This window comes from Sinocyclocheilus anshuiensis, unplaced genomic scaffold (genome assembly GCF_001515605.1).
Source record: "Sinocyclocheilus anshuiensis isolate Anshui unplaced genomic scaffold, SAMN03320099.WGS_v1.1 scaffold298, whole genome shotgun sequence".
Taxonomy (NCBI): Eukaryota; Metazoa; Chordata; class Actinopteri; order Cypriniformes; family Cyprinidae; genus Sinocyclocheilus; species Sinocyclocheilus anshuiensis.
This window is the reverse complement of record NW_015547640.1, coordinates 164,470-178,730: the sequence shown is the minus strand read 5'-3', so window position 1 is coordinate 178,730 and position 14,261 is coordinate 164,470. Positions and strand designations below refer to the sequence as shown.

General features: G+C 37.1%; 1 protein-coding gene across 1 annotated transcript; it reads right to left on the bottom strand.

Moving 5' to 3' along the window:
* On the bottom strand, positions 1 to 11,696 carry LOC107701853 (cytosolic phospholipase A2 gamma-like). The gene is made up of 14 exons (XM_016503992.1): positions 11,578 to 11,696; positions 11,237 to 11,262; positions 10,957 to 11,068; positions 10,279 to 10,421; positions 9,993 to 10,194; positions 9,515 to 9,614; positions 9,291 to 9,431; positions 4,635 to 4,700; positions 4,483 to 4,542; positions 4,160 to 4,285; positions 3,337 to 3,480; positions 938 to 1,092; positions 374 to 539; positions 1 to 296 (listed from the first exon to the last, which is right to left on the bottom strand). The coding sequence occupies exons 2-14, from the start codon at positions 11,260 to 11,262 to the stop codon at positions 133 to 135; spliced, it is 1,605 nt and encodes a 534-aa protein (XP_016359478.1). The 5' UTR covers positions 11,578 to 11,696; the 3' UTR covers positions 1 to 132.
* Between the last annotated feature and the right edge of the window lie 2,565 nt (positions 11,697 to 14,261).

The window sequence follows — 14,261 nt, the reverse complement described above, 5'->3', positions numbered from 1 at the left end:
ATCTGAAAAAAAAATGTGTCAACATTAACTATAACTGGAACATCATTTTACGTAAAAAAAGAAAAACATTAAAACAAACAGTAATGACTTTGCCTCTTCATTTCAGAACATTGTGCGCTCTTCAGATTCTCATTAGTTGTGTGCTTTTTTCCCAACGGCCGCAGCAATCTGCTCCTTCAGTTTCTCTCTGTTGTTTGAGATGTTTTTTCCAGCGACCTCCATAAGATCAGTAATCTTTTCAGCACTGTAAGAATCTTGAAAGGTGTGATATTTTTTCCTCCAGGTCTTAATATCATCTGAAGAAACAGTAATACACTTACATCAGAACATAGATGATGTTCCATTTTTATTCAACTAGACAATCTTAACTTGCCTCCACAGTTGACCACATTAAAGAGAGGGATGTGAATCACAGTCGGAGCGTTTTGGCCTTTGAACACATAGAAGTCCTTTGGTTTCTCCAGGTCTTCACTGGGAATGTTGACTTCAGGGAAAGGGATCTTTAGTTTCTTGCACATCTCAGCAGTTTGCTTCACTGTCTGCAGTGAAAAAGCAGCAAAGCATTCATTTATTGGCTACAGATTTCAGTTGAAATTAAAGTTGATGTTCACTGAAAGCATCAGCTTGAGATGAATGGGAATGCTAGTGGATGCTCATAGATATATGGTTAAAATGAAATCATAATCACTTTTGTTTAAATGGTTTTATTGTTGTTTTTATCTGTTTAAATGATACACAGTATTTGTAATTATCTGTCGATGTTCTTTAAGGTTAGGGTGGTCATGATGAATGTCATGAGTAAAAAAGCAGCACGATTGTTTAAAAAAAAATCTCCTGTTGTTTTCTACTGTACAAAGAAAGTCAGACAGGTTTGTAAAGCCATGACAGAGAGTAAACTTTTTTTTATTGTAGCATGTGCTATATGTGTGTATAAAACCGTGAAAGGATCGCTTTTGCTGAAATCCAGGGAAATGATGAGGTCAGTGTTTCTTTCTTTTCTCAGCACTGAGAAGAAAGGAGAGTTCAGCAACAGTCCGGCATCTTCATAGTCTCTCGTCTCACTTTTATTAAGATTGGAAAGTGCTGTTTTATCTGAGGGATCACAACATGAAATAAGTCAGTTTATTATTCACTATGAATGGCCACCAAGCCCACCGCTCAGGCGATCGGGAGATCGATGGCCAGCCTTGTGGTGCTCGAGCGCCATTTGTGGCTGACGCTAACAGAGATCAAGGACGCGGATATGATCCTCTTCCTCGATGCTCCGGTTTCTCCCAAAGGTCTCTTCAGCACGGCGGTCCAAGGATTTGCCGAGCGCTTCACAGAGGCACAGAAATCGTCCCAAGCTATGCGACATTTCCTGCCTAAGCGCTCCAGCTCCACTGCTGCCTCTGCTCGCCCTAAGTCTGCGCCGACTCAGCAGCCCGGGAAGCCCGCACTTGCCGCCTCCGCCGTTCAGCCCGCTAAGGAGCAGCAGACGTGGGGACGCTCTCGCTCGGCCAAACGCTACCCTCTTCCTAAGAGCCAGGGACCCCCGACCCAAGATTGCGTTGGACCCGGCGCCTGATCTGCGAGACAGGAAGAGGACGGGGTCAGATCTCGCTACGGCTGGACTGCCCCTCAAGCAGCCTCTCTTAGACCTCTTGACACCCCGTTCAACTCCGGGTACAGAGGGAAATGTGTTTTGTGCAAACAACGGGTCCGTTTATGCGCCCAAGCATTCAGCCGCTGTTATAGCGGGAAAAATAAAACACAAACATTTTCAAAAAGAGAGCAAACTTCCTCTTCCATTACTCACAAGTGTTCTGCCCCCGTGTGGCCAGTCACCCGAGTTAATTCAACCCCTCGCCATGCCTGGCAGGCCATCCCCGGAGTGTCGAGATGGGTTATGGGGATAATAAAATGAGGATATTCACTCCAATTCGCTCGAAGACCCCGGTGCTTCAGCGGCGTGGTCCCCACCTCAGTGCAGAGCAAGGACGCTCACGTCCTGCGCTCAGAGGTGATGAATCTGCTGACAAAAGGAGCTGTGGAAATGGTTCCTCCAGCCCAGAGCGAGTCAGACTTCTACAGCCGTTACTTCCTCGTACCCAAAAAAGATGGTGGCCTCCAGCCCATCCTCGATCTCAGACACCTGAATCACACCCTCATGAAAAGTATAGGCGGTCGGAACAACTCTTTGTCAGCTTCGGTAACCGCACCAAAGGGCTTCCGGTCATGAAGCAAAGACTCTCTAGATGGATAGTAGACTCCATCTCGCTAGCATACTCTTCTTTGGGCCTTCAATGCCCCATTGGAGTACGGGCCCACTCGACTAGAGGCATCACCTCGTCTTGGGCACGGTCCAGTGGTGTGTCCATTGCAGATATTTGTGAAGCAGCCGGCTGGGCCTCGCCATCCACATTCGCAAGGTTTTATAACCTGGAAGTTCCGGCCTTGCAGGCCAGGGTCCTTTCCGCCTGAAGTGACATGCGCTGCGTAAACAGATCTGGCAGAGAGCCCTTGGCCGTATCACGCTCAAGTTTTCTGGCATTGTTTCACCTGTTAGCTCTTGACCCCTGGGTGTCTAAGTTACAGGAGTACTCTGGAACGATTAACCAGCCCGTCTTAGCCTTGGGTTGTTGTTGTATGGGCATTGGTTGCTTATGGAAGTTTGATACTTTTAGTCATTCCACTACATTAGCACGGCGTGATTGTACTGTGTTCCCATATGCATCTAGCAAGACGCAGTACGAGTGTAGTATCGAAAGGAAACGTACTCGGTTCCCTGAGATACGGGAATGAGTACTGCGTTGCTAGCCGTGCTATGTACCTGCAAGACTCAGTCGTCGCTTCAGTCGAAGTAACCTGAGAATCCTGTGGCGAACACCTGCTTATATAGCCAGATGCCCCGCCCATTCTGGCAGGCTTTGGCAGGCTTTGGCAGGCTTTGGCAGGCTTTGGCGGGCTTCGTCGCCATAGGCTCATGCAGCTCCGCTGCCTAGCCATTGGTTCGTTTTTAATACACTGCACGAACCAATGGCCGTACAGTTTCACTGCGTGAATGAAAAAAAGGCTTCAGTTCAGGAGAAAAAAGGCTTTTTCCCATATGCCTCTAGCAAGACGCAGTACTTGTTCCTGCATCTCAGGGAACCGAGGTTACGTTAGTAACCGAGTACGTTCTTTGGAAATGAAAAAGGTTTTTGGATGTTTCTTTAGTATTATTTTAGTCTGTTTTGGAAGCTTTATTGAATCTTAGAGTAAAACACTTCTCAGTTCACACATTAATCTGGTTAGAAAATCAAAAGTGAAGTACATTATACAAATCAAATACATTGTAAAGATAGTTCAACCTACTGAAAGGCCAGAAACGGAACCAATGACTCAAATTATTACACACATCTTCAGTGTGTTGCTTCATATATCGTTTTGCAGCTTGTTTATCAGCGAGATTCAGTTTTTCTATAGGAAAAATCAGCTGATGTTTGCCTCCACCGAGCTCTGTAAAAGATGGAAACATGTACATGATTGAGTTCTTGTTATCTGGCAACATGTAGTTTGTGTATTTTGTGTTCATTAGTTTTTGACCAAAAACAGATGTTTTTGAATGTTACTTTACACAGTTTTGCAGTTTCATCAATTAGTTTGTTTTTCATGTTTTACTGTTGCTGAAAAGCCAAGAGACCTTGATACATTTTAAATACAGGTATGTGAAACACCACCTTTTTATTTCAAATAGTGTTTTCAAAAGTATTGATCTCCAATTAAAAGTGTTTTTTTTTTGCCATTCAGCAGACAAAATCACTTGACATTGATAATGTCACTCAGTTGACAAAACAAAACAAAAATAATAAAATAATAATAAATAAATAAATATATATATATATATGATAATCTAGAACATTACAACCCACTGAAGAGTTTGTACATCTGTCTCTCGCAGGCTTAATTTAACTGGCATCAAATTATGCTCACTGTGTTCAGTAGATGGTTTTTTGTTGTTGTTGTTGTTGTTGTTGTTTTTGGACAATTACGGTTGTTAATGTTAAATAACATTTTTTGATTGTCTATTCAGAAACTGAACTATGAAAAAAATATTCACTGCAGTAAGTAGACTCTAGACTCTAAAATAAAAAAAATATATATATTTTTATATATATAAATTCTAACACACTCTTACTGTTCAGTGTTGTTCTGATGGATTGATCAAGAGCAGAAGGATCTTTGACATTTAAAACAGAGAGATTCATGTCCATGAGATCCATGAGCACCTGGAAACACTTTTCTACAGGTGGAGCTTTTGGGTCTTTTGAAGAAAACAAACATGAACACACTGCACACTTTGTCCAAAAGCCATTTCTCATCATCTATTCAGTAACACTTTACAAAAAGGTGCTGGAATACATTTGTTACATTATTTATTCATCATTTATTTTAATGTTAGTAATGTAAGTAGACACAAAACATAAAACATATCAATAAACAAAAGCAGAAATGCTTTACCTTTCCTCATTTCCTCAAACATTTCTGTTTGTATTGTAGGTAATAAATGTTTAAAGAACTCTGGGGGAGGGAATGAAATACAATCATAGTTCATGTGATAGTGAAAATGACTGTCAACTTAGGTAGAACCAAATCTTCAAATGCAGCTGTACCTTTTATTTTTTCCAAGAGAAATTTCTTAATCTCCTTTCCATCAGCTAAAGCACTGCCACACAGAGCTGCAGAAAACACATTTATGTTTAAATGTGCTTACAATAAATTATACAAAAACACATCATTTTTAAATGAAACATGTAATATAACAGTCTAATGCATGAAATTGTCATCTGAGCCTTTAAATTGTTCAGCATTAATGATATCTCCTTTAAATCACTGTGTAATGGGAAGTTTTATGTTCAGTTTTACTCACTGTGCTGTTAAAACTGCTTTAAATGATTTTTAGCATTTGTAAGTGTAATATATTATTTATATTTTAATTTTGACACACGTAGTTCAATGTTAAGTGTCCGTTGATATTATAGCTAAATATTAATAATATCTCCTATAACTTTGTTTTTATGGAAGTTCGTTTTCGCCACTGAATTAAAAAAGTGAAATTAAAAAGGTAATTTGTGACTTTTTTCTCAAAATTCTGGCTTTCACAATTTACCTCAATTGCATACGGAAGAGGATTAGGGCCAAGCAAAAATAAAAAATAAAACCATCTCGAGATTAAAGTCGTTAAATTTCGAGAAAAAAATCGTTCAATTTCAAGAAAAAAAGTCTAGATAAAATGTTGAGATTAAACTCATTAAATTTCGAGAATAAAGTTGTTATGTTTCAGGAAAAAAGTAGTTAAATTGAGAGAAAAAAGTCAAAATAAAATGCTGAGAATAAACTCATTCAATTTCGAGAAAAAAACTCGTTAAATGTCAAGAAAAAACACACTCGTGTCATGTTTATTTCATCTCGTTGGACAGCATTATTCAGCGTCTGCAGCGGGGAGACTTGGCGAGCAAATGCACTGAGTAGCGTATAATACGATCGACCGAGTTCGAGTCCGTCTTTTCCCAAACTCGCTTTTCTTCCTTTTCTCATCACATATCACATCGGAAAAGTGGAAATCAGTTGCTTAACGAGTGTTTAATAATAATGTATTAATTAGGGATAGGCAGGCTATAGGGAGTGCTTTGTTGTCCCAAACACACTCGTGTCATGTTTATTTCATCTCGTTGGACAGCATTATTCAGCGTCTGCAGCGGGGAGACTTGGCGAGCAAATGCACTGAGTAGCGTATGATACGATCGACCGAGTTCAAGTCCGTCTTTTGCCAAACTCGCTTTTCTTCCTTTTCTCATCACATATCACATCGGAAAAGTGGAAATCAGTTGCTTAACGAGTGTTTAATAATAATGTATTAATTAGGGATAGGCAGGCTATAGGGAGTGCTTTGTTGTCCCAAGGCAGCATCTGTTTAATAATTTTAATAAATAATATCATTGTTATTAAAATCAATGTTATTATTGCATCCTGTTAATGTACAACAATACTGAGGTGCAAATAGTATCTGTCACTATTTATAAGTATAAATAGCATCTAATTAGCTACTATTTACACTTATTGCAAAGATCTGCTTCTTTTACATAACATAAATAGAATGGCTATTTTCACTTAGTGTAAATTGTAGTGTATTAGCCTATATGTGGCCCGCCAATCATAATTTACAAATCATGCCGTTTCACAATGTCAACACAAGGTGACAGCACTAAATTTTAGGCCAGATGTATCAGTAAAACGTGAGTGACAACAATTTGATAACTCATATGCGCGGTCATTTCTTTAGCGCGGTACAGCACTACTTGTGTAAAGCGCACTGCACAGATCATTATTAGCTCTGCCTAAACACAGCGGAGCGCCAGCTCAGAACAAATGCTTTTACTCACTGACAGGTCTAGATCAGGTGACCACTAAACAGCGCTGTGAGAAGTGTTCGAGTTTGGAGCAGAGCTCTCCGATACAAACCACAGACTCTGCGATGATTTAAACACGTTTTAAAGGCAGATGAAACAGCGCTGCCATTCTCAACAGCACTGACGCAGAAAACAGGAGAAACACTGTGTGACAACAATGCAGTTAGAATACGTTTCAGTCCACAAATTAATATTTACAATGGATTTACTGTAGTAACACTGAACCTATAATTAATACATTATTATTAAACACTCGTTAAGCAACTGATTTTCACTTTTCCGATGTGATATGTGATGAGAAAAGGAAGAAAAGCGAGTTTGGGAAAAGACGGACTCGAACTCGGTCGATCGTATTATACGCTACTCAGTGCATTACTCTCCAAGCCTCTCCGCTGCAGACGCTGAATAACGCTGTCCAACGAGATGAAATGAACATGACACGAGCGTGTTTTTTCTCCACTAACAATTTTTTTCTCGAAATTTAATGACTTTTTTCTCGTACTTTAATGAGTTTATTCTCAACATTTTATTTCGACTTTTTTTTCTCGAAATATTATGAGTTTTTTTCTGGAAACATAACGACTTTATTCTCGAAATTTAATGAATTTAATCTCAATATTTTATCTCGATTTGTTTCTTGAAATTTAACAACTTTAATCTTGAGATGGTTTTATTTTTTTATTATTGCTTGGCCCTAATCCTCTTCCATAATTGCATGATAAACTTGCAATTGCGATTTTCAGAATTGAGTCAGAGTCAGAATTGAGGGATATAAACTCGCAATTCTGAATATTTTTCTCGCAATTACGGACTTATTTTCTCAGAATTTCAAGATATAAACTGAAGTTTTGACTTTTTTCGCAGTTCTGATTTCCAGTGTTGGAGGTAATCAGATTACTTTTTTCAAGTAACTAGTAAAGTAACTCATTACTCTTTCATTTACAAGAGAATATCGGAGTTACTTTTTCAAATAAGTAACGCAAGTTACTTTTTTTTTCCAATTTATTGATTGACAGCTCTCCTGCCCCCATGTTGAGAGAAATCAGAAGATGTTACTGTAGTTCTAAAATAAATATGAATATGCATTAATTCATCTCACTCACACAAAAAAAACACAGATTCAGTATTCCTCAGAATGAATTTTAAAAATGCAACTCAGAATATGACGCAAACCTGCAATAATTAAATGTTAAACAACACAAATATCCTTTATGTATTTAATCCCATTCTATTAACCAATGTCTTTGCTTCTGACCTTCGATGATCCAGATCCACCGTACTAATAAGCAAAAATTACTCTAGACAAACATTTGTGTGTTTTTTTTATTGCTGAAGTGTGTTGAAATTTCTTCTTCTGCATTCTACTGTACGGACGTAAATTTACATTTCCTTCAGCCTGAGGCTTATTAATTTCAAGTTTGGTGTGAAAAGGCTTTTATATTTGCCAAAAATAGAACTTTTTTATTTTAAAAACAAACAAGCAAGCTCTGTCCAGATTTCAAAAGTAACGCAAAAGTAACGTAACGCATTACTTTCCATAAAAAACTAACTACGTACCGTAATTAGTTACTTTTTTATGGAGTAAGGCAATATTGTAATGCATTACTTTTAAAAGTAACTTTCCCCAACACTGCTGATTTCTTTTCTCAAAATTGAGATGTAATTCAGACAAATCTGAAATATGACATACCATATTACCTAAGAAGTTAAAGTAAAAACGTTAGAAAACTGCGCGCTTTTAAAGGACACAGTTTAATACATGGGCGGTGTAAGTCGCACACGGACAAGAAGCGCCGCGTTTAGAACAACTCACAGGTTGCACCGAGTTCAAGACAGCAGTTCAAGAGAGTTAACACAAAAGTTTACTTCAGGAATTAACAAAGTTGCGTCGATGAGTTTGAAGTACGGTGTTTGACAAAACAGAGCAAAGGAAAGAGAAAGCGCGATCTATGGCTGTCATTAGCTCAAAGCATAGCCTACTGACAGAAAGACAAAGTCGTGCTGAAAGAATCTCCCAGTCTAGGATGAAGTCATTGTGTACTTCAGCAAATATTTGGGACAAATATAATGTGATTTTATGGTAGGCTAAACTATGTAAGTGGCGCTGCAGGATTTGGAACACGTGTCCTGACTGAGTCGCAGCAGACAGAATTAAACTTAATGTTGTTAAACTGAATGCAGTTGTTAAACTGTACAAAGCAAACTGCTAGCTGAAATATACACAAAATAAAAAACAACACTGAGATAGGAGCGTGCGGTTTATCTGTCAATCAGAAACGCGTGAAAGTTGTATTCGTTAATACAGCAACAGTAGAGTTTCCTATCAGAATCATCATCGATCCAGTTGGATTAATATCAAAATAAAGTGATGCATGATTAAGACACTCGGCAGGCTGATGCTGTTGTATGCTGTTGGATCACAAAATCTAAATAGTGTAATTATTGTCAAACATAGGCCTACTAACATGAAAAAAAAATGAATATGAAAAATTATATTAAAATATTGAATATGAAAAATTATGAATATGTTGGCTACCTATTAATAAAGACTTTATTACTTGAAACTGCGGTGAGTCATAAATGCGAAAATTACTTAGTGGTTGGGTGCGCGGAGGGGTGGGGGGTGGGGGGTATCTGCCGTTATGTCCCACCAATGTCAAAAGCAGATCTATGCCTTTGAGGTATAAACTCATAGTTGCTATTTATAAAGTCCAATTCTAAGGAAAAAAATATGTTTTCTTACAATTTAGACTTTTTTTTATCACGCAATTCTGACTTTATAACTCCCAATTGCAGTAGTCGCAATTAGGCTACATTTTTATTTTTGTTCAGTGGCAGAAACTGGCTTCCATATGTTACCTTGCAGGTACAGCATGTCCATTTCAGGCTGGTGTTTTTTCTTTGAGCCGTTGTCAAACTGGCTGCCAAAGTTGCAGGTTTCCACAAACGCTCCAGTGAGGGAATAACCAGCTTCATGTGGACTGATCTCAAACCAGGGGTCTGCAGACAGAAAACACCTCAATATAACAGCAGACACAAGCACAATAACACTATGTGTTTCAGACACACACACCAACACAGACCTTTCTCCTTGATGCTCTGTTTGCATTGCTTGTCGATCACTGTGTAGATGGGAAACGGGTTTTTATGGTCCCACTGATCTGTGAGTGTGTGTTCGTCGATCTGGAAAGTTGTTGTTGGATTTTCCCATAACATGTAAGATATGAAAAGTTTCAACTCTAACCAATATGTCATATCCACATAATTATTTATTTGATGAAAGTCTGTGTATTATTAAGCGGTACATTATCCTTTAAAATGTTTGTCTTCCTTGAAGCTGCTTTTGTCCGTCTTGCCTCAAATAATTCAGATTGGCCAGATTTTCAATGTGGTCTCAGACTTGCAGACTTGCAGTAGTTTGTATCAGAGGAATGATATAGCATTGTTTACCATCCTATATTATGTGTTTCACTTCCCTTGGCATCGAATGATCAACAATCTATTGAAAATATACCACTTTTTAAAGTGTGCATAAGGGTTGTAGTATGAATATTTACAGACCTCTTTCACATATGCTGTGACGACGACCGCTGCCCAGAGGTCAGTCAAGCTGAAGAAGTCTTTCCCGTAGTAATATTTCTTCAGTTTGGCCATTGCGTCTGTCAAGCTGACTTGTGGACCTTTGATTCTCTCGACGATTCTGTCTTTCACGGTCTCTAGTTTGGTGGACCAGTCTGGTTCTTGGTATAAGGAGGCCATGCACCTTCAGAGAAGCACATACTGCTCTCATTTTTGACATTCAACTCAATTGAATCTCTGTGTGTTTGTTGTTTCTCAGGGTTCGTACCAGGTGGATCCAGAGACTCCGCTCAGATAAAGGATGCAGTCCAGAAGACCCGCTTTATCAAGCTGAACCAGGGATCCCAGCAAACCCACCATGGCTCTTTGTCCTCCTCCAGAACCCAGTAATGCTATGTGTGGCACCGCATCCTGAAACTGATTTTTCAAATATTTTATTATCAGCAACAAGACCATTTGGTAATTTCAAGAAGGAATAGCAAGCACATATGTGACCCTGGACCACAAAACCAGTCATAAGTGTCAATTTTCCAAAATTGAGATTTATAGGTCATCTGAAAGCTGAATAAATAAGCTTTCCATTGATGTATGGTTTGTTAGGATAGGACAATATTTGGCTGAGATACAACTATTTGAAAATCTGGAATCTGAGGGTGCAAAAAAATCTAAATATTGAGAAAATCATCTTTAAAGTTGTCCAAATGAAGTTCTTAGCAATGCATGTTACTAATCAAAACTGAAGTTTTGATATATTTACCGTTGGAAATTTACAAAATATCTTCATGGATCATGATCTTTATTTAATATCCTAATGATTTTTGGTATCAAAGAAAAATCTATAATTTTGACCCATACAATGTATTGTTGGCTATTGCTACAAATATACCCCAGTGACTTAAGACTGCTTTTGTGCTTCAGGGTCACAAATATGAAATGGATGTTTTACCTGACTGCAGGGTATGTTGAGTTTCTGCAGACTTTGAAAAACCGTTTCTCTCCTTTTGATTACGAACTCTTCCTCCTTCTTATTCAGAGAGTGTCCGATTCTCACCTCCCTTCTGCAGCCGAGACACAGACAGACAGACAGGCCAGTGCTGAATGTAACTATACTCATATTTAACATATTCTTAATTAAAATTTGAATACAAAGTCTGACGGTTTTATTCAAAGAATTATCCAGTTTGAAATAGACATTAATTGTGTCTAGGGAATCTGAGCAGAATTACTTTTCCTGAAGTTTGGATGCACTCATCTGCAAAACAATAGAGTTGACATTCAAGTTAAAAACAATAATCTTAAAAAAACATTTAGTGAAAAATCTTTTGATAAACTCATGCACTGTTTTTTGTATATAAGTATTACTGGAGTACGTTTTAGAAGAAAATACTATTTTAGTTTTCAAAATTTCATTACTTTTATTACTTGCTATTTATTTGTAATTATTTGTAACATTTACTAGCAATTTCTGAGTGAAAATTGTTGCACTATTTTTTGCAGTGTTTCAAATGTCAATTATTAAACCACAGTTTTTAACACTTTAGCTTTAAAACATATACTGTACACTCACTGTTCTTGATTAGTCTTGTAAAATCCTGAGATTCACCAATAACAAAGCAGCCGTTTTCTCTCAGAATGGCTAGAAGATGCTCTTTTATCAGCTCTGGATACTCGTGAGGGCTGGAGATGATGAACCGGACTTCAGAGAGCAGAAAACATTCTTTCAAGTAATTTCCTTGTTGGGAAAATCTTCATGCAAATTTGCAGTACAAATGCGGTAAATTATTAAACAGGGAAAGTAGACTTTCACAAGTGAAGTATTTTACCCATGACTGCATTTCTATGACTTTCTTTGTATTATTGTTTAACTACTTTTATGTCCCATGGGTTTAATTTTGATTGAAACAGATCTCAGCTTTTGTTTTGTTGTTAAACGGTGATCACATGAAAACTGTGTTGAAAACTCATAATTTATTTCTACTTTAGACTTTTATGTCTAGATTGTATTGTTTTACATTTGTTCTTTCAATCTTCAACTATAAAAATCCATCATTAAAACAGGCTATCGTTGCATTTTTTAAACTATGATAATCTGATCAAAGAGTACAATTATAGATATAGGGTTATTGTAGTTAACTATACAGCAGCTTTAAAAAGACATTATTTGAAATAAAATCTAAAATATTTCTTTTATAACTTGGTTTATGTCAGCTATGGCCAAGGCAACATTTCTCATTTTAATTGAGTTTAACTTGATTTACCAAAATAACACTGAAATAAAACACAGTTACTAAAATAACACCGAGTGTCACAATGACACTGCTGTCCCTCAGGACATGTTTATGTAAGAGGTCAGGGTCAGTTTCTTTTCCAAAGAAAAACATGTCAATTATTATATCACATGACATAATTATTATATCACATGGTGCAATTAAATCAATTTCATTGGAACTCTCACAAAAGACTCATGGACTGTTTATTAACTCAGTTTTTTGTTTGTTGTAAATGATTAAATAGAATGAGTTAAAGATTTATAAGAATATTTATGTGCTACTTTAAACACAAAGGCTATTTTTATTAAACACAGTGAAGTAGGCCTACTAATACAGCCCAAACATTTCTGCATGTTTAAGCTCGAGAAACTGCGGATTAAAAATGTTCTTCATGTTTTGGCTGGGACTGAATACTATGGATGCTGTTTTAAGTCAATGCAGGAAAGCACAAGCAAATAAAGAAGTACTGATAGGGGTTTTATTTGATATTGAGAAAGCACAAGACATGCTTTGGAAAGAGGGGCTTTTAATTTAACTTAATTGTATGTGAATAGGAGGGAAGCTGTACGACTGGATTAATGGATTTTCTGCTTGAAAGAACAATACAAGTAGAGTATTCAAAGATATACAAGATAGATAATGGAATTCCTCAAGGAAGTGTGTGCAGCCCAGTGTTATTCAATATTATAACAAAAGATTTTTAAATAATGCGACATAGGAAGGGCATTATTTGCAGATGATGGGGCAATATGGAAAAGCAGACTTAATATTGCATGTGTAGCCCATCGAAAAAGTTGAAAAAAAAAAGCAGTGGATTAAGTAGAGACATGGGCAAATCATTGGAGCTTTAGATTATCAGTGGCTAAAGCTCAAGTCATATGTTTTAGTAAAAGGAAATATTTAAAAGGAGTAAACATCTTACGATGCTTATCAGGGGTGTAGCCTGAATATACTGTACATTAATTAGATCAAGTGTGGACTAGTATAATATATGGATTTGCATCTGAAACCAAACTTGAAAAGATTGAAGCAATTCAGAATCAAGCTCTAATAAGAATACACTGTAAAAAAAATTCCGTAAAATTTACGGTAAAAAACCGAAGAAAAAACTAAGAAGAAACATAGTTATTTCAGCAAAAAAAAACATTTTTTTTCAATTTACGGTTATTCACTGTAAATTATACGGTCTTTTTCACTTCCAAAAACGGTAAACTACCGTAAAATTAATGTCCAATACATATAATGTCCAATACAGTTTTTCACTGTATATAGTAGGGGAATTTACCATTAACCATTTAACAGGATTTTACTGTAGAATTTTTACAGTCTTTTACCGTTAAATTCACAGTCATTTTTTACAGTGTATGTTTTGGTGCTTTCAGAACATCTCCCATTGCAGGCAGAAGGAGAGAAGCTCCTTTATACCTTCGCAGATATAAACCAAGAATGAATTATTGGGTCAATATAAAAGATCACAAAGAGAGTTATCCAGTAAAGGGAGTGATAGAAGAACGCTGAGAACATGGAAACAGAAACATGAAAAGTTTGGATGGTCTGCAAACAGGGAAGTCGCTGGTATTGCAGATTGTGAACAGGTTAGATCAGGTTTATTCATCATGGTTGCATTTGCAATGCCTGGGACATGATTCAGCCAATGGGGTGAGTTTGGGGCGTGGCTCCTCGTTTGTTTAACCAATGGCAGGGTGGTGTAGTGTTTAAAACCTGACTTAAAATAGAAGTTCTCAGATCTGATAATTACTACTAAATTTTCCAAGAAAGGTAAAAAACTATGGTTCTAGTCATACAAAAAAATTATAAAAGCTCTGGATTGTCCAATCAGCATCCAGGATAACAGCTATCACTTTGATTAATAGTGAGCATTTGTGCCGTTTAAAAATTCAATGGCCAGGACAAAACCGTATTTTTATAGAACAGTTTATTAAGTCATTGGAACAGAAGCAAAGCAATACAGTATTTTAAT

Bases quoted from the DNA above. Each gene is read 5' to 3' on its own strand.
- LOC107701853 (XM_016503992.1), bottom strand. From the start codon at position 11,262: ATGAGTGCATCCAAACTTCAGGAAAA. The intron at 9,432-9,514 runs GTCTGTGTTGGT...TTCTGTCTGCAG, and splicing joins ACAGAGCATCAAGGAGAAAG to ACCCCTGGTTTGAGATCAGT. The intron at 3,481-4,159 runs GTAAGAGTGTGT...CATCTTTTACAG, and splicing joins CATCAGAACAACACTGAACA to AGCTCGGTGGAGGCAAACAT.